The sequence below is a fragment of the Myotis yumanensis genome, unplaced genomic scaffold, assembly GCF_028538775.1.
Source record: "Myotis yumanensis isolate MYYU_CA2020_CCGP unplaced genomic scaffold, mMyoYum1.0.hap1 SCAF_23, whole genome shotgun sequence".
Taxonomy (NCBI): domain Eukaryota; kingdom Metazoa; phylum Chordata; class Mammalia; order Chiroptera; family Vespertilionidae; genus Myotis; species Myotis yumanensis.
The window spans coordinates 13,777,809-13,798,144 of NW_027223774.1; the positions used below are offsets into that span (position 1 = coordinate 13,777,809).

The 20,336-nt window shown below is 43.3% G+C and overlaps 1 protein-coding gene across 1 annotated transcript; it reads left to right on the forward strand.

The window, feature by feature from the left end:
* Nucleotides 1-2,972: 2,972 nt before the first annotated feature.
* LOC138999832 (zinc finger protein 227-like) lies at nucleotides 2,973-9,316 on the forward strand. Its single transcript, XM_070402052.1, has 3 exons — nucleotides 2,973-3,040; nucleotides 8,032-9,066; nucleotides 9,136-9,316. The coding sequence occupies exons 1-3, from the start codon at nucleotides 2,973-2,975 to the stop codon at nucleotides 9,314-9,316; spliced, it is 1,284 nt and encodes a 427-aa protein (XP_070258153.1).
* The last annotated feature ends 11,020 nt before the right edge of the window (nucleotides 9,317-20,336 follow it).

Sequence of the window (20,336 nt, forward strand, 5' to 3'; positions counted from 1 at the left end):
TCCCTTCACCCTCATTCCTTCTCCTCCTACCTCCTACCCCCTATACCCCAGCAAACAAGGTCAAGGCATCAGCAGACTCGGCGCCAAGGACCCACTTCCTGGTTATCAGGTGGCCATCTGGCTGTGTCCTCACTTGGGAAAATAGTGGAGAGAGGTCACTGGGGCTTCTTTTGTAAGGCTATGAATCCTACTTACGAGGACTCTACCCTCATGACCCAGTTACCTCACAAAGACCCTCACCTCCTAACAATCACATGGGGAGTTAGGATTTCAACATATGAATTTGGGAGCACACAAACATGCAGTCCCTAATAGGCCCAAACTCAGCTTCTAACGTTCTTCACAGAAAATGCTCATTGATCAGTCCAAATTGTCCTTCAGGCCAGTGTTGTTCAGCATCTGAGTTTATGACAAATGATAAAATAGGCTCATATGTAGGTTCATACAGGAAATAAAACCTTTACTGGAATGATGATCTGGAAACTACAGGTTTCATCCCACACTGACTGAAAAGGGGCATCTAAATTCTAGCTCAGGCCCCTCACTGGCACTCAGAACGTGGCCTCTTCATTAGCTGCCTCTCTGGTGGGTAGGCCATGAGCTAGGAAATGACACATAAAGATGCCATTAATAAATGTGCCCATCCTCAGACATATTTGGTCACGTTTATCATTAAAGCGAGCCGATTTTTTATTTTTTTTAATACATTGTATTGATTTTTTACAGAGAGGAAGGGAGAGAGATAGAAAGCCAGAAACATTGATGAGAGAGAAACATTGATCAGCTGTCTCCTGCACACCCCCTACTGGGGATGTGCCTGCAACCAAGGTACATGCCCTTGACTGGAATCAGTCCGCAGGCCGGTGCTCTATCCACTGAGCCAAACTGGTCAGGGCGGGAGCCAATTTTTAAAGTGGGATTATTGACCTTCCACCTTAAGTGAGACCTCATTTTCTCTATTAAAGCTTAGGAAGGAAACAACATTTTAAATGAATATGGCCCACCTCATCACGTGGGGATGGGGGTGGGGCAGGCAAAGTGTAAATTATGCAGGATACAGACTATAAAGGGGAGAAAGGCAAGGAGCAACTCTCAAGCAAGGTTTAGGAACCAAATGTCTAAGTAGGAGTTTAGTTGGTATTGCTTTTTCCAGTTTGGTTTCCTTAATCCTCCTGCTTCTAACAGTTGCTCCCATTGTTCAAGGTTGGAGAACTGCACACCACTCAGGATTTTTCAGCAGATGTGCTGGAAACTGATTGAAAATATGGGCTCACTTTCTCCTGTGGAAAAGAGTACTCCATCTACCACGCATGTCCAATAAATTAGACTATCATTGGTTTCCTGCCACCACCCCTTGGTGGAGCATCACCATGTGACCATGAATTTGTTAGTAGCTCTTTCCCGTGCAGCTGGCACTCGGTGGGTGTAATTTTACTGGTTAGATTTGAACTTTATGAATCTATGTTATCATAGCATTCAGAAAGACATCTGACTTTACCCTAAAAGGTCCTGAATATTGTTACTGGGGAGAGAAAATGTTTTTATAAAGAATTGTATGTGTTAATCTATATAAATCAATAATGCTATTTCTCAGTTCCTCTAAGGGCCACTGCAGTCATGATGCTGAAGCTCTTATTAATGAAAGTAACTCGATAATGAAGGGATCGGGATGTATTTGAGAAGTATATTACAATAGGATTGGAACACCTACAAGCTAGAAATACTTTTAGGCCCATTGGGCTGGGGTAACCTGAGATACTCATCAGTTTACTTATTAACCTGTATCCAACTGGTTGAAAAGTATTATTCTGAGCTAAATCAAGCCCAGACACATGGTGAGACACACGAGGATTGGAAATCAAGAACAAGGCAAATAGATTCCCAAGTCAGTAACAGTATTACTTATGAGAGGGAGCCTCCACACCAATGTAATAAAATTATTATTTTTTGTAATCATTGTGCCGGATGTCACCAATTTATTCTTACAAGGTTGTCAGAGAGTCTGACAACGGGTCTCCATTAACTTTGGCTTAAGGAAAGGCCAACTCCGTATGCTCTGCCTGAAGAAGTATGCTTTCTATTTTTATTTTTTATAGGAAGATGCAAAGAGTGGGCGCTATGGAGGGTTCAATGGGAAAGTCTCACCTGATTCTTGTTCATCGAGTGGGACATCACCAGCTACAACAGACAGAGTTCCCAGCTACTGTAGGGGTTTGCTTACAAGAACTCTAAAGGTCGGTGTTTCCACGATTTTCTCAGGATGGCAGTGAGCAAAGGGACTCACTTTTTTAAAAGAAATATATTTCTTTATTGATTTCAGAGAAGAAGGGAGAGGGAGAGATAGAAACATCAATGATGAGAGAGAATCATTGATTGGCTGCCACCTGCACGCCCCCTAGTGGGGATTGAGCCTGCAACCTGGGCATGTGCCCTTGGCCGGAATTGAACCCAGGACCTCCCAGTTCGCAGGCCGACACTCTATCCACTGAGCCAAACCGGCTAGGGCCGTGGTCGGCAAACTGCGGTTCGTGAGCCACATGGGGCTCTTTGGCCCCTTGAGTGTGGCTCTTCCTAAGCCTCAGAAGTACCCTAATTAAGTTAATAACAATGTACCTACCTATATAGTTTAAGTTTAAAAAATTTGGCTCTCGAAAGAAATTTCAGTTGTTGTACTGTTGATATTTGGCTCTGTTGACTAATGAGTTTGCCGACCACTGGTAGGGTAAAGGGACTCACTTTTGGGTTTACTTTTCTTCTCTTCTTGCCTGTTCCTCATGGTTGCTGCCACACCTCCACTAGCATTTCTTCATATAGTGAACATCCTAAACGGGAAGGAAGGGAGGAGCTTTTATTTTTCATCTTGGAGAAAGCTCTTCCCCCACAATCCCTCAGAAGACTTGACCTAAGTAGGTGGGGTTGGGGAAGTGAACATCTGACATTTCAGCGCTGATTATGGAAGGTAGACAGTTCGGATGACTCCAGATGGGAAAATGGCTTCTGCCACCAATTTACTTCTCAAAGCATCAGAAGCCACGGAGAGGTACAGCCATTGTCCTTAACCAAAGGCACCAGAACGTGGCCCTGTGGCCTCCCCTCCGTGTCTCTTCTGTTTGAGAAAATCCCTTTGCTTCTTGTTATGTATCTTTCTTCTTAAGATGTTTATGAAGAAATGTTTCCCAAATAAAAGAAAGCGAGATGGAATTTGACATGGGAGAAGATCTTTTGAGAAAAATCTCATTAGCTCTCACCATGAGTTCTAGATCTTTGCTCTCAGAAAGTTTTTTTTAAGTGGGGGGTTGGAGGGGATTCCCTGGCCAGTGTGGCTCAGTTGGTTGGGCATTGTCCTAAGCACTAAAATGTTGCTGGTTCCATTACCTTAAATGAGAGCTGGAGCCATCAGGGCAGGTTATATTCACATATTGGACTTGTGCTTGACAGAGCTCTGCCTTAGAGTCCAAACTTTTCCAGTCCATTGCAACCAAAAGGAAGGGTAGTCCTGTCTGGAGGGCAGCAATGTAATTTTAGCAAATTCTAGGACAGGTTCCGTTGGGATGGTAAACAGTGAATAATTTTTATTCTTCGCCCCCAATGGAGTAACAGAGGCTGGATGTACCCTTTTATCTCAAACAATTCTAAACCTAAACCAAATAGATGGAATAATAGTTTTCAGACCTTAGACAATAGGCAGAACAGGCTTCTTTCTGACCCTTAAGAGAAAGGAAATGAATGAAACAAGTCCTGTGATTTACCAGCTGGAAGTCTAGAGGCAGCCCTGGCTGGGTAGGTCGGTTGCTTGGAGCATTGTATGGCTATGCCAAGGTTTGAGTTTTGATCCCTGGTCAGGGCACATGCAGGCATCAATCAGTGAATGCGTAAGTAAGTGGAACAACAAACATGTTTCTCTCTCTCTCTCTCCCTTCCTCACGCTCTCTAAAATCAATAAAATTTTTTAAGATTCAAGAGGCAGTTCTCAGACCACAGAGCAGACAGCAGTCTTCACTCAGTTGAGGAGACAGATATTACAGTGCAGAGAGACCAAGGAGGCTAGAATTTGTGACTTCAGAGGTATGCAGATGAGTCCTCTCGAGTCTCTCATAATGAATTCAAATATTTGGGAATTCAGCAACACACTTGGTAATAATCCATGGGTCAAAGAAGAAATTACAAGACAAATTAGAAAATATTTTAAACTGAAAATACAACATACCAGTATTTGTGGGATGCAGTCAATAACTAAGGAAAATTTTATAGCATTGAATTCTGGCTTTAAAAAAGAGGAAAGGTCTCAAATCTTTCACTTCCAGAAACTAAAACAGCCTGCCTGACGTTGCTCAGTGGTTGAGTGTTGACCTATGAACCAGGAGGTGACTGGTTACTGGTCAGGGCACATGCTTTGGTTGCAGGCTCAATCCCTAGTGAAGCAGCCAATTGATGGTTCTCTCTTATCATTGATGTTTCTATCTTCCTCTCTCCCTTCCTCTCTGAAATCAATAAAAATGTACTTTTTAAAAAAGAAACTAAAACAAAAAAAAGAAGAAAAAAAAAAAGAAACTAAAACAAATTATGCTCAAAGAAGGAAATGAGCAGAAATCAATGAAATAATAAGAAATGGAAAAGTGATTGAGAAAATTAATGAAACCAAAAGCTACACAATAAAGTGGATAAACCTCTAACCAGAATTAAAAGACAGAAAATACAAATTAACAATTTTAGAAATGAAAGAGGAGACAGCATAACAGGTTCCACATACATTAAAAGACTAATAAAAGAATACTGTATTATGAACAACTTTATGCCAATAAGTTTAACAATTTGGGTGTGATCAACAAATTCCTTGAAAGATACAAACTACCAAAAGTTCCCTGAAGAAGAAATACATAACAGAGATCATTTTGACTGTTGCCAGATGGGAGGGGGGTTAGGGAATGGGTGAAAAAGGTAAATGGATTAAGAAGTACAAATTGGGCCCGGCCAGCGTGGCTCAGTGGTTGAGCATTGACCTATGAACCAGGAGGTCATGGTTTGATTTCCAGTCCAGGTGCATGCCCTGGTTGCGGGCTCAATCCCCAGTAGGGGGCGTGCAGGCGGTAGCCAATCAAAGATTCTCTCTCATCGATATTTCTCTTCCTTCCTCTCTGAAATCAATAAAAACATATCTTTTTAAAAAAGGAAAAAAGTACAAATTGGTTGTTACAAAATAGTTATGGGAATGTAAAGTATAGCATAGGGAATATAGTCAACAATATGCTAATAATTATGTATGGTGTCAGATGGGTACTAGGCTCATTGTGATCACTTAATAAGGTATATAAATGTCTAATCACTATGTTGTACACCTATAATATAATATCGCATGTCAAGTATTAAAAAAACTAGTAGATATTCTTAATTATAGTAAACTTAAAGAGTTTTTTATAACAAAAATAAACTTTTGCTCTGACACAAAAACCAAGCAGTTAGAAAATAGAATGATAGTAAAGACCAAATTTATAATAGCAACAAAAGGTAAAATACCTAGGAATAAATTTGATTTATGTGAATAAAACTTGGAACAATTGAGAGGCATAAAGAAGACTTGACAATATCAACTGTTCTTATATAATAACTCTCAGTTTTATACAGCAGCTGGTTTTCCCAACATTAATCCATAAATACAGTGGGATTCTAATAAAATTTCCAAGATAATTGTTTTCTTTATACGTGTGTGTGTGTATATATATATATATATATATATAGAGAGAGAGAGAGAGAGAGAGAGAGAGAGAGATTTCAGAGAGGAAGGGAGAGGGAGAGATAGAAATATCAATGATGAGAGAGAATCATTGATCAGTTGCCTCCTGCACACTTCCTACTGGGGATCGAGCCTGCAACCCCAGCATGTGCCCTTGACTGGAATTGAACCCAGGACCCTTCAATCTGCAGGCCTCTATCCACTGAACCAAACCAGCTAGGGCTCCAAGATAGTTGTATTCAATGAAGCATAGGTTCTCAAATTCATGGTGTGAATAAAATTTTATGCCAAAGTAGGCACTTTCGAGGAATGGAAATTGTATTACTGTTGATTTGGGGAGAGAAAAATCGCCTCCTTGGGGAAAGAGGTTGGATAGCTGGGAAAGTATGAGCCTCCCCAATTTTTCCCAGCTTCCTGTCGTGTCACCAGGTCCTAGGATCTGCACACGACTCCCGCGGCCACTCTTGCGCCTCCTGTACGGGGGCAGAGACCTTCCGGAAATGGCAATACAGTTGTGCCCTGGTGCGGAGGTTACCAGCGTCGGTGTTGATCAGGTCCTATTCAGTTGGGTTCAGTTAACTCCATCCACACGGTGATTCTGGTGGCCTCTGATCGTGCTGGAGCCCTTCATCCTGTTTGTCTGGACACATGACGTCTATGGTCTCCATGGCCTGAGATAGAAAGACGTTATTTCTTTTTTTTCTGGCTTCTAATAACTGGGCTAGTCACCTGCCGCTCTCTCATATATATATATTTTTAACACCCTTGGTCCTGTAAGAGGCTTGGTAACATGAGACAGTTTCCCTTAAAAAAAGAAGAAAAAAAAAGGACGAGTATTCCCTGTTAATTTGAATGGTTAGAATTTAATATCCTTTGTTTAGGAGCTTAAGTATCTTAAATCTTCCTGTGATTACAGTGGCCATGCCTACTCTGGCCAATGACCTGTTCCCAGGTGTGACTGACAAGCAAGTACCTTCCCTATTTCGCTGAGACTTAATGGGTATACATCTAAATTGCAGCCTCTTGCCCTAGCTGGTTTGGCTCAGTGGATAGAGCGTTGGCCTACAGACTGAAAGGTCCCAGGTTCAATCTCGGTCAGGGGCATATACCCAGCTTGCAGGCTTGATCCCCAGTAGGGGCATGCAGTGATTCTCTCTCATCATTGATGTTTCTATCTCTCTCTCCCTCTCTGAAATCATATAAATATATATATATATATATATATATATATATATATATATATATATATATATATATATATATATTTGTATTGATTTCTTACAGAGAGGAAGGGAGAGGGATAGAGAGTTAGAAACATCAATCAGCTGCCTCCTGCACACTTCCTACTGGGGATGTGCCCGCAACCAAGGTACATGCCCTTGACTGGAATCGAATCTGGGACCTTTCAGTCTGCAGGCCGACACTCTATCCACTGAGCCAAACCAGTTAGGGCAATACAAATATATTTTAATAAATAAATTGCAGCTTCCTGGCAAAGCTGCACAAATGGTACACCCATACTATTTGGTCTTTCCTTTGCTCCTTTCCAGTGAATTAATAACCGGGTTAATTAGTGGAACGAAGTAAAAGTATGTATTTGCAGAGGTTATGATTTTATACATAGAATCTTTAGGAATGTGAAGACATGCTTTTAGAGTAGATGACTATAGGAAGGGAACAGGCTGCAGGTTGATGTTCAAAAATCAATTGTGTTTCTAGATGGTAGAAGCTAATAATTGAAAAATGAAATTAAAAAATAATTCCATTTATGTAGCATCAAAAATTTAAAACACTTCTAAAAATTAAAATATGTAATTCCTATAAAATGTGAAATTGAGATTTATAATAAATGTACATTTCGGCCTCTGTCCATGGTTCTTGGTTCATAGCTTCCCAAATCCTAAGTGAGAAGAGCAACAGGAACATCATTTGTTACAATATTTGGTCTGTTATCCTCAAATCCTGAAATGGCTTCAGAGACATAGAGGGGAAATGGGCGTCATGTTAGTCACAATAAGCTCCTTTCAACCACACCCGAGCTTTTGTTAATGAGGTTACTTTTGGAAAGCACCGTTGTCAGAAAGTTCGGGGCTGGTTGTCAGACGAACCAACTGTGTTTGGAGAGTTGGAACTTTCAGTCGCAAACCCCGGAACTCTGAAGAGGGAGAGGGGGCTGGGGGGTTCAGTCACCAATGGCTGATGCCCATGCAGCAACGCCGCCATAAAGACCATACAGTCCTGTGGACGTGACAGCTGTGGCAAGGGATTCCGTAGCAGCACAGGTCTCACATTCACTGCAGAACTCACACTGGAGAGAAACCCTATAAATGTGAAGAGTGCGGCAAGGGCTTTGGTTGGAGTGTTAATCTTCGTGTTCATCAGAGGGTCCACAGGGGTGAGAAACCCTATACCTGTGAGGAGTGCGGGAAGGGCTTCACTCAGGCCGCCCACTATCACATCCATCAGAGGGTCCACACTGGGGAGAAACCTTATAAGTGTGATGTCTGTGGTAAGGGCTTCAGTCACAATTCACCATTAATATGCCACCGGAGACTCCACACTGGAGAAAAGCCGTACAGATGTGAGGTGTGCGGGAAAGGCTTTACTCGCAATACAGGTCTTCACATCCATTTTCGGGTTCACACAGGAGAGAAACCCTACAGATGTAAGGAGTGTGGGAAGGGCTCCAGTCAGGCTTCCAATCTTCAAGTCCATCAGAACGTCCACACTGGGGAGAAACGATTCAAATGTGAAACTTGTGGGAAGGGCTTCAGTCAGGCTTCAAAGCTGCAAACCCATCAGAGAGTCCACACTGGGGAGAAGCCCTACAAATGTGAGGTGTGTGGGAAGGGCTTCAGTTATAGTTCCAACCTTAAACTGCACCAAGTAATTCACACGGGAGAGAAGCCATACAAGTGTGAGGAGTGTGGGAGGGGCTTTAGTTGGAGATCAAATCTTCACGCTCATCAGCGAGTCCACTCAGGAGAGAAGCCTTATAAATGTGACAAGTGTGATAAGAGCTTCAGTCAGTCCATCGATTTTCGGATCCATCAGAGAGGCCACACTGGAGAGAAACCGTACACGTGTGGTGTGTGTGGGAAGGGCTTCAGTCAATCCTCTGGCCTTCAGTCCCATCAGAGAGGCCACACTGGGGAGAAGCCATACACATGTGATGTCTGTGGCAAGGGCTTTAGGTACAGCTCACAGTTTCTGTACCATCAGAGAGGCCACACTGGGGAGAAACCTTACACATGTGAGGAGTGTGGGAAAGGCTTTGGCAGGAGCTTGAATCTTCGCCATCATCAGAGGGTGCACACGGGAGAGAAGCCCCATAAGTGTGAGGAGTGTGGTAAGTCCTTTAGTCTCCCCTCAAATCTTAGAGTCCATCTGAGTGTTCACCTTAGAGAGAAACTATTTACATGTGAGGAGTGTGGGAAGGGCTTCAGTCAGAGTTCACGTCTTCAGGCCCATCTGAGAGTCCACACTGGAGAGAAACCGTACACGTGTGACGTATGCGGGAAGGACTTCAGTCACCGCTCACGTCTCACGCACCATCAGAAAGTCCACTCTGGCAAGAATCGTTAAGAATGAGAAATGTGTTCATGCTTCCAGTCAGGTTGTACATCTAGCTTTTGGAGAGTCCATGCTGGGGATAAAACACTATAATGTTTTGAGAGTGGAAAGGGGTTTCTTCATCACTTGGAATCTAACAAATCCATAAAAATGATTATATAAAACCATAGTAACAGGAATAGGACTGATACTCAGGGGAGAAATATGTTGTAACCCTCCTGGTAAAGTCCAATTGATAGAAATTATCTTTCTTTTAAAAAAATATTTTTAGCCCTAACTGGTTTGGCTCAGTGGATAGAGCATCAGCCTGTGGACTGAAGGGTCCCAGGTGCGATTCCAGTCAAGGGCATGTACCTTGGTTGTGGGCATATCCCCAGTAGGGGATGTGTAGGAGGCAGCTAATCGATGTTTCTCTCTCATCGATGTTTCTAACTCTCTATCCCTCTCTCTACCTCTCTGTAAAAAATCAATAAAATATATTTTAAAAAATATTTTTATTGCTCTAGCTCAGGGGTGGGCAACCCCTGGCACGTGTGCCAAACATGGCACACCAGTAACTTTTGCTGGCACATGAAACCCTCTCTTATAAACTTCCATTTACAATTTTTGTGAACATTTGAATGGCTTAAATGTTAAATTACAAGGAACTGGCAAGACACTTGATGTTATGTTTGGTTACGTAAAGGCTTTTGAAAAGAAACTGGACTTCTTTAAGAGGGATGTGGGTGGTGAGAGATTTAGATATTTCCCAAACCTCAAGAGGCACATCAAAGACCTCCCAAAAGATGACAGAACAGACTGTCAAAGCCTTCAAAAGCTCTTTTTAAACATCATTGAGTCAACTATTGAGCAGTTCTTCTCAAGATTTGCAAAATTCGGAGAACTGGAAAAGACAGCAAATTCATGAGGTTTCCAGACAGCATGAAACTGGAGGAACTAAACTTACAAATGTTTTCGTGGATAGACATGGCTGACTTTGAAATGCAGTTGATTGAATTTCAGAGTAGCTCAATTTGGAAGCAGAAATTTATTGACCTTAGAGTTGACTTGGAAAACACTGAAAAAAAGCAATTAGAGACAGGAGTACCAGAGAGAAGTGTCGAAAACGAACTATTGAGCACTTGGAATGCCATTCCAGAAAATTTTTTCTGTTTAAAAAACTTTGCAACAGCATTACTCTCCATGTTTTCATCCACACACGATTGTAAATCTTTGTTCTCAGTGATGAATTTTGTTAAGTCTCATAATAGGAGTAGCCTGACGGATGAAAGTAGTAGTCGTGCATATCTCTGAAGGTCACGAAATATAAACCTGATGTAAAATCTCTGTCATCAGTGATGCAGCAGCAAAAGTCCCACTGATAATATCAAATGGAGTCATAAAGTTTTCTGTTGGACTATCAGTGTACATGTATATATAAAAAATAAATGTATTGCCAAAACCGGTTTGGCTCAGTGGATAGAGCGTCGGCCTGCGGACTGAAAGGTCCCGGGCTCGATTCCGGTCAAGGGCATATACCTGGGTTGCGGGCACATCCCCAGTGGGAGATGTGCAGGAGGCAGCTGATCGATGTTTCTAACTCTCTATCTCTCTCCCTTCCTCTCTGTAAAAAATCAATAAAATATATATTTAAAAAAATAATAATAAAAATAAATGTATTTTTCATCATCATATACTGTATTTTTGTCGCTCGAATGAATTTTATTATTTCTTCAAGGTTCTTCACATATGTACACCTTAAGAGATATCAAGTCGGTGTAACATGTTCTCAAAAAATTAGGGTTGGCACGCAGAAGAATTTTGAGTCAGAGATTTTGCTGGTTTTGGCACGCACTCACAAAAGGGTTGCCCACCCCTGCCCTAGCTGGTTTGGCTTAATGGATAGAGCATCGGTCTGCAGACTGAAGGGTCTCAGGTTCTATTCCAGTCAAGGGCACATGCCCAGGTTGTGGGCTCCATTCCCAGTAGGGGGTGTGCAGGAGGCAGCGGATCAATGATTCTCATCATCGATGTTTTTCTCTTGGTCTCTCCCTCTCCCTTCCTCTCTGAAACCATAAAATATATTTTATATATATTAAATATATATATTAAATATATTTTTAATAATATAATAAAATATATATTTTTAATAATATATATTTTTATTGGCAATATTATATATTACTAGAATATCTGTATATTCTAGTAATCTCTAAATAGTGGTATCTTGCATTTTTTGTGTTCCAATGAAAGTTTGTTATGGACACTGACCAGGAATCAAACCGTGACCTCCTGGTTCATAGGTCGATGCTCAACCATTGAGCCACACCAGCTGGGCTGATATAATGATCTTTCAAAGTGAGTACACGCCAAAAGAGAATGTGTGAAAAGGATATTTGCCATATATTAGCTAGTTTTGAGGGGCTCAAGGAAGGTTTTGGATTATTTCCCCATTAACTTCCATTTTTTTATGTATTTACAGTGACCTTTATTTTTATTACAGCTTAAAAGCTTTGAAAAATGAAATGAATAAAGTAACTGACTAAAAATTTCCTGTGGCCAAGAACTCATAATATGATTCCTTTATATCATACAGTATATTGGATTAAAATTAAGGAATATATCCCCAGAGGTGAATCTTTGCTCTTCAGAAGTAAATTTTTGTCTGCTGCAGATATATATAGATATAAAAGAACATTTGCCCTGGCCAGAGTGGCTCAGATGGTTGGGCATTGTCCTTTGCACCAAAAGTTTGCCAGTTCAAAGCCTGGTTAATCTCTTCCCATCCTCTTCCCTTTCCTTCCCCTTCCTTTTTTTTTGAAATTTATTTTTTGGTAGGTGACAGAATTAAAATCAAGTTATGCAATCTTCAAGGTGTATATTGCCTCTGGAAGAATTTAATTATTCTCCATATGAATATCTAGTTGTTCCTATGCCAGTTACCAAAGTTTTTCCCCATTCCCCACTACTTTGCAGTACCACCTTTAAGGAAAATCAATAATCTATATATATAAAAGGCTAATATGCAAAGTGTCACGTCGGGAGTTCCACCGGGTGACAGGGAGTTCGATCGCTCACTATGATGTGCGCTGACCACCAGGGAGCAGCGTGGAACAAAGGAAGGCCCTGGCCGGCAGCTGGGGAAGGCAGGTCCCGGCTAGCAGCCAGAAGGCCCTGATCGGCCCTGATCGATGGCCAGGCCTAGGGACCCTACCCGTGCACAAATTTTGTGCACTGGGCCTCTAGTCTATACATAATTACAGGTCTGTCTTGGCCTCAATTTTCTTTGATTGCTCTATTTTTCAATACTCTTAACAATACCATAGTGCATTAATTATCATAGCTTTGCAAGGAGTCTTGGTATTTGGTAGAGGAGGTCTTCGCATCTTGCTCTCTCGTAAGGTTTCTTGGCAGCTTAAGAAACACCCATAAAGTATTCTTTCTTAAAAATGAATCAAATTGAGCCCAAGCTGGTTTGGCTCAGTGGATAGAGCGTCGGCCTGCGGACTGGAGGGTCCCAGGTTCAATTCCGGTCAAGGGCATGTACCTTGGTTGCGGACACATCCCCAGCAGGGGGTGTGCAGGAGGCAGCTGATGGATGTTTCTCTCTCATTGATGTTTCTGACTCTCTATCTCTCTCCCTTCCTCTCCGTAAAAAATCAATAAAATATATATTTTTAAAAAGAATCAAATTGAGCCTCTAATCCCAACCATTGGTTTCAAAAAATATGGAGAAATATCTGCGACAACATGAATGAAAATGCAGGGTGTTATGTTAAGTGAAATAAGCCGGACAGAGAAAAGCCAATACTGCATGGTAGAAGTATATGTGAAATCTCGGGGAAAATAATAAAAGCCAACCTCCCAGAAACAGAGTAGAATGGTGGTAGTTGCCTGAGGGATGCAGGTGGGGTGGGGGAAATGGGGAGAGATTGGTGAAAGGGTGTAAACCTATGTTGACTACAGTTGAAATTTGTTGACAGAGTAGATCTTAAAGATTCTCACCATAAAAAACAGGTGATGGATGAATTAGATTGTGGAATTCTTTCTCAATGTACTTACACATATAAATTCGTCACATACACTTAAAGTATATTATCATTTTTAATTTTTTTCATTTATCAATATTAGAAAGAAGGGGTAAAGGGGGAGAGAGGGAGAGAAAGAGAGAGAAATTGACTTGTTCCTCCATCCATAATGCACTTATTGGCTGCTTCTTGTATGCTCCCTGACAGGAGATCGAACCCGAAACCCTGGTGTATTGGGGCAATGCTCTCAACAATGAGACTCCTGGCCTGGGCCTAAATATATATTACAATTTTATTTGTCAATTATACTTCAATAAATGTGCAAAAAAAGAAAGAAATGAATTTGTTACAGTTATCTGAGCAGGATCCCAGACTCCCACACCTACTTTTTGAATAATCATGGCTCATTTCAACCACCTTGTATGAAAATGAAACATCCCATCATATTTATGATGTCAAGAGCAGAGTGGATGTAAATGATGAGACATGTGAAGTGTGAGCTAAAGAAAGAAACATTTTCAATGTTTATTGTCGGCTTTTCTTTTTCAAATACAGTGTAGTATTTCCTTCAGTTTCTTGACAGTGTATGTTCTTTCGTTTGCCAGAAAATGAATTTCAAAACCAGCATTTAAAATGAAGAAAAATGAGGGGGGGGGGGGGAGAAAGAGGAACAAATGTAATCTGAACAATAAAGATTTAATAAAAAAATTTTTTTTAAAAATAATAAAATGAAGAAAAATGAGAAACTTTAGGTATTTGTTTTGTGGGTTGGTGAGAGGTTACTTTTCCTATTTGTGTGTCTCAGCATTTCGGAATGAATAGCTCCCCAGAAGACAAACTGTCAGAGGTCGGGATGCATCCAGGCACAAGTAGACTAAAGAAAGCAACAACATCAAACTTTTATTGATTTTTTAGAGAGCAAGGGAGAGGGATAGAGAGAGATAGAAACATGGATGAGAGAGAAACATCATCCATCAGCTTCCTCCTGCACACCCCCTACTGGGGATGGAGCCAGCAACCAGGGCATGTGCCCTGACCAGGAATCAGAGAGCTGACCTCTTGGTTCCTAGGTCGATGCTCAACCACTGTCACATTGGCCGGGCTCCATTGACTCTTAAGAGAGAGTGGAAGGCCCAGCCAGCGTGGCTCAGTGGTTGAGCGTCAACCTAGGAACCAGGAGGTCACGGTTCGATTCCCGGTCAGGGCACATGCCTGGGTTATGGGCTTGATCCCCAGTGTGGGGCGGGCAGGAGGCAGCTGATCCATGATTCTTTTTCATCATCGATGTCTCTCTCTCTCTCTCTCTCTCTCTCTCTCTTTATCTCTCTCTCTCTCTCCCTCCCTTCCTCTCTGAAATCAATTTAAAAAAATTAAAAAGAGAGAGAGAGAGTGGAAGCGATGGAGAGAGGAAGGGGGGGAGAGAGAGATTGAGGATTGGCTGCCTCCCACACTGGGGATCCAATTTATCATCCAGGGAGAGCCCTTGACTGGGAATGGAACCCATGACCCTTCCTTCAAGGGCTGCTGCTCTAACTACTGAGGACACCAGCCAGGGCACAGCCACAGTTACTTTTCAGTCACACTTATTTGTGCTATGATTTTTAAAAATCAGGGAAAAGGAAAGAAGGAAAAGATAAAGAAAAAAAAAAGAGGTCAGGTGCTAATAGTGCCTGAGAACTGACTGAAGTGAACCATCTCATGCATTTTTTTTAAAAAAAAAAGTGGCAGAAAATCCATACTAGGGAGAAACCAAGATGGCGGCATAGGTTAACGCCGGAGTTTGCTGCCTCGAACAACCACTTCAAAAATACAACTAAAAGACGGAACGGACATCATCCAGAACCACAGGAAGGCTGGCTGAATGGAAGTTCTACAACTAGGAGGAACCTAGAATCAGAGGAGGCGCAGTGCTGAAGTAAAATACTAAGGTGCGGAGTGCACGCAGTGTGGGCTGGTGGCTGAGGGCACAGTTGTCCGGAGGGAGCCTCAGACTCAGAGCTCCAGATCTGGGCGAGTCTCTAGGGACCCAGACTCAAACGGGAGAAGCAGGACTGTCTGGCTACGGTCCCTCCGAGGTTTGCAGCGGTTGCTGGGACAGAGAGGCAGAGCCCCTGGGGACGGACTGAGAGCAGCCATAACTGCTCCCTCCTCCGCCCTGTTGATCCCGTGGGACCTGCCCCGCCCAAGCCCTTCACAGAGGCATTTGCCGGATAGCCTCAGGCAAAGGCTAGATTAGCACCTCCCTAGAGGACACAAGTTCTTCCACTGCAAACACAGCTGATTATCACAGCCAGTCGGCCTGGAGGTCAAATTCCTCTAGTATTAACTATAACAATCAAGGCTTAACTACAACAAGACTGCGCACAAAGACCATTAGGGGGTGTACCAAGAAAGCGTAAAAAATGCGGAGACAAAGAAACAGGACAAAACTATCAAGGGAGGATATTGAGTTCAGAACCACACTTTTGAGGTCTCTCAAGAGGCTTCTAGAGTCTGTCGATAAACTTGATGAGATGTACAGGAAATCTAATGAGACCCTCGATGGTGTGATAAAGGACCATCTAGAAAGTAAGCATACACTGACTGAAATAAAGAATATTATACAGACTCCCAACAGCAGACCAGAGGAGCGCAAGAATCAAGTCAAAGATTTGAAATGCGAAGAAGCGAGAAACACCCAACCGGAAAAGCAAAATGAAAAAAGAACCCAAAAATACGAAGATAGTGTAAGGAGCCTCTGGGACAGCTTCAAACGTACCAACATCAGAATTATAGGGGTACCAGAAGATGAGAGAGAGCAAGATATTGAAAACCTATTTGAAGAAATAATGACAGAAAACTTCCCCCGCCTGATGAAAGAAATGGACTTCCAAGTCCAGGAAGCGCAGAGAACTCCAAACAAAAGGAATCCAAAGAGTACCACACCAAGGCACATCATAATTAAAATGCCAAGAGCAAAAGACAAAGAGAGAATCTTAAAAGCAGCAAAGAAAAGAGACTCAATTACCCACAAGGGAATACCCATACGACTGTCAGCTGATTTCTCAACAGAAACTTTGCAGGCCAGAAGGGAGTGGCAAGAAATATTCAAAGTGATGAATGCCAAGAACCTACAACCAAGATTACTTTATCCAGCAAAGCTATCATTCAGAATTGAAGGTCAGATAAAGAGCTTCACAGATAAGGAAAAGCTAAAGGAGTTCATCACCACCAAACCAGTATTATATGAAATGCTGAAAGGTATCCTTTAAGAAGAGGAAGAAGAAGAAAAAGGTAAAGATACAAACTATGAACAACAAATATGCATCTATCAACAAGTGAATCTAAGAATCAAGTGAATAAATAACCTGATGTACAGAATGAACTGGTGATTATAATAGAATCAGGGACATAGAAAGGGAATGGACTGACTATTCTTGGGGGGAAAAGGGGTGTGGGAGATGTGGGAAGAGACTGGACAAAAATCGTGCACCTATGGATGAACATAGTGGGTGGGGAGTGAGGGCGGAGGGTGGGGTGGGAGCTGGAAGGAGGGGAGTTATGGGGGGGAAAAGAGGAACAAATGTAATAATCTGAACAATAAAGATTTAATTAAAAAATAAAATAAAATAAAATAAAATAAAATAAAGTGGCAACCTAGCCCTGGCCGGTCGCTCAGTGGTTAGGTCGTTGGCCCAGGCACCTAAGGGTGGCGGGTTCCATTCTAGGTCAAGGGCATGTACCTAGGTTGTGGGTTCGCTCCCCACCCTCAGGGCGCTGGGGAAAGGCAACCAGTGAAGGTTTCTCTCTCCCTTTCACTCTTTCTGAAAAGCAATGGGAAAAAAATCCTCAGGTGAGGATTAAGGAAAAGAACAACCCACACCACAACTTTTTTTAAAATATATTTTTATTGATTTCAGAAAGGAAGGAAGAGGGAGAGAGATAGAAACATCCTTGCCTGACTGGTTTGGCTCAGTGGATAGAGCGTCGGCCTGCGGACTGAAGGTTCCCGGGTTCGATTCCAGTCAAGGGCATGTACCTTGGTTGCAGGCACATCCCCAGTGGGGGGTGTGCAGGAGGCAGCTGATTGATGTTTCTCTCTCATTGATATTTCTAACTCTCTATCCCTCTCCCTTCCTCTCTGTAAAAAATCAATAAAATATATTAAAAAAAAAAAAAAAAAAGAAACATCCTTGATGAGAATCATGGATCACCTGCCTCCTGCATGCCCCCCACTGGTGATCAATCCCAAAACCCTGGAATGTGCTCTTGACCAGATTCAAACCTGGGACCCTTCAGTTCGCAGGCCCACGCTCAATCCACTGAGCAACCGGCTAGTGCCACAGTTGTTTGTAGTTGTTTTTAAGTGGCGACCTAAGGAAAGTGCTGCCGTGTGGAGGATTCTGGGAATTGTAGTCCAGGAGCGTCAGGCAGGCAAAGCCACTTCCGCTCTAGGAAGAGGGAGCAGCAGCCCGGGTTTCGCCGCGGGACTGTGCGGAGCGGGGTCGCTCGCTGTGCCTTCTCGGGGGAGGGAGTGCGGCCCCTCCGTCCCCTCCCGGCTCGCCTGGGCCTGGCGCCCGCGGGTGCCTCTTGCTCGGAGGAACAGAAGCCGCGTTGGCAGGTCTGTGCCTGCTCCTCGGATGGAGTTGGCGGCGGGCCGGGGTCCCGATTCCAGGTTTGAGGGTCTCGGGGTGGGGGCCTGGTTCCCTCGCCTCCCTTCCTCCTGCGCGCTCTGCCGCCTCCTGATGATGTCTTTGAAGAGTTGTTTAATTGCTCCATTTCTCCCACCTGGAGTGCAGTCAGTAGTAGTGGCGCTGGAGGCGGACCGGCCCAGCCACCCCCAGCCCATAGTGTGTGGGTTCGTGACTTCCTGCGGGAGATTTCACAGCAGGAGTGGGGGTTAGCTTAAGAGTCTATTGACTAATGCTGGGGACCGTTAAGAGTTCAGGAGAAAGAAAATACAAAGTCCACCTTTGGAGGCGTGCCCACCTCCACAGAGAGCCTGGGGCTGGCTTCCTTTCTGTTGGGGGGTTTTAGCTGCTTTCCGGAGGCGGGATTTTTAGGGGGGATTGGGGGGAGGTGGCTCGCTGAGGTTCTCAATAGAAGATTCATCAGCTTTCCCGGTGTGCACTTTCAGGGTGAGGTCTCCACTGCTTCGGCGGTTCTCAACCTGTGGGTCGCGACCCCTTTGGGGGTCGAACGACCCTTTCACAGGGGTCGCCTAAGACCATCGGAAAAACACATATATAATTACATATTGTTTTTGTGATGAATCACTATGCTTTAATTATGTTCAATTTGTAACAATGAAAATACATCCTGCATATCAGATATTTACATGACGATTCATAACAGTAGCAACATTACAGTTAGGAAGTAGCAACGAAAATAATTTTATGGTTGGGGATCACCACAACATGAGGAGCTGTATTAAAGGGTCACGGCATCAGGAAGGTTGAGAACCACTGCACTGCTTGGTCAGCGCCAGGGCAGGGGTCATTAGTCATTGCAGCTGGCCCTGGCCTCCCTGCCCTGGTTTTGCAGCTTTTCTGTACCTGGAGCTGAAGTACAACTGAATCCTATATGTTCTCTCTAGAGAGGGAAGGTCAGGGGGGAGGTCTAAAGCCATGACCCTGCTTTCCTCCTGGGTGACCTAGATCTGGGTGTAAATTGCGGTATCAGTTTTATCAACAGAAGAAACACTCAAACTTACAGAGAATATACGTTTATCTGAGCCAAATTATTGACAATTGGTTTTGCACCTTAATTATTACATTACAATCAAGAGAAGGTGCAAGTGGGTTACATGAAATGCATTGGTGAGGGATTACGGAGGTGAGAGAAAGCAAGGCGGGAAACCTCTGGGACTGGATGAAAAGTAAAAGGATAGACACATCTTTTCATAGGTGGGTGCAGGATACCTCCCAGTCAGCAATTAACAGGATAAAGATAACAATGAGGATTTGCAGTCTCTGCTCTGGTGCGCTGGCTGAACCCTGCAGGGTCTGGAAAAAGGCAAGTGACCCTGGCATTTCAAAGGTATGTTATCTTAGACTCTGCTGAGGTAAAGATAGACTTTTGTCAGGAACGATTCTAGCCCAGGACAAGCCATAAACTGCTTTTAGTTAAAAAGTTTTCATTTCAGCCCTAGCGGGTTTGGCTCTGTGGATAGAGCATCAGCCTGCGAACTGAAGGGTCTGGGTTTGATTCCGGGGCACATGCCCGGGTTTCTGGCTCAGTCCCCAGTAGGGGGTGTGCAGGAGGCAGCTGATCAATGATTCTCTGTCATCATTAATGTTTCTCTCTCTCTCCTCCCTTCCTCTCTGAAATTAATAAAAACATTTTTTTTTTAAAGTTTTCATTTCAGACCATCCTTTGTGGTTACTTTAGGTCTCTGAGTTTGCAAGGCTGCCATGTAGGCCTCCCCTGAGCTTGTCGGGTTAGCGTGTGGCCCCTTTTGGCCCACAGTTTGTTGAGTTATCTGTCTGTATCCCCATTCTACTTGCTGAGGAGTTTTCCTACCCTCCCACTGCTCTCCTGCCTCAGTAGTACCTCCCTAGGAGGGGTGTTGTGAGATTCAGGTGAAGTAAAAAGGTGTAACAATGTTAGACGTTATCCATCTATTATTTCTGTTGGAGAAGCACTCCGTCCCTGAAAGCTTCTGTGATGAACCTGAGTTCCCGCTGCAGCCCAGTGGCCCTTCTCTGCCCCCCAGGAGAGTGCAGCTCCTCCTGGATTGCTAATGACTCCCCACCCTTTTCAAAAGGAAGAAGTGGGTCTCCTCCCCAGCTGGTGCCTGGAGGATGCCCACTGTGATTCATCCTGGACCAGAGGTTCGGTTGTGCCATCTTCCAACCTCTTTTCCTCTTTCAGCTGTGACTTCTCAAAGAGGGTGCAGAGAGGAGGGAGTGACCCCCTGGCTCCTGGTAACATTGTCCCATCGTGGGAAAATTTAACAAGCTGTGCGTCATTTCTGTTCTCACTAGGGAAGCAGACTTCTTTCACTCATTAGAAAATTTTTTTCTATTGGGCAACCCAGCACTGAC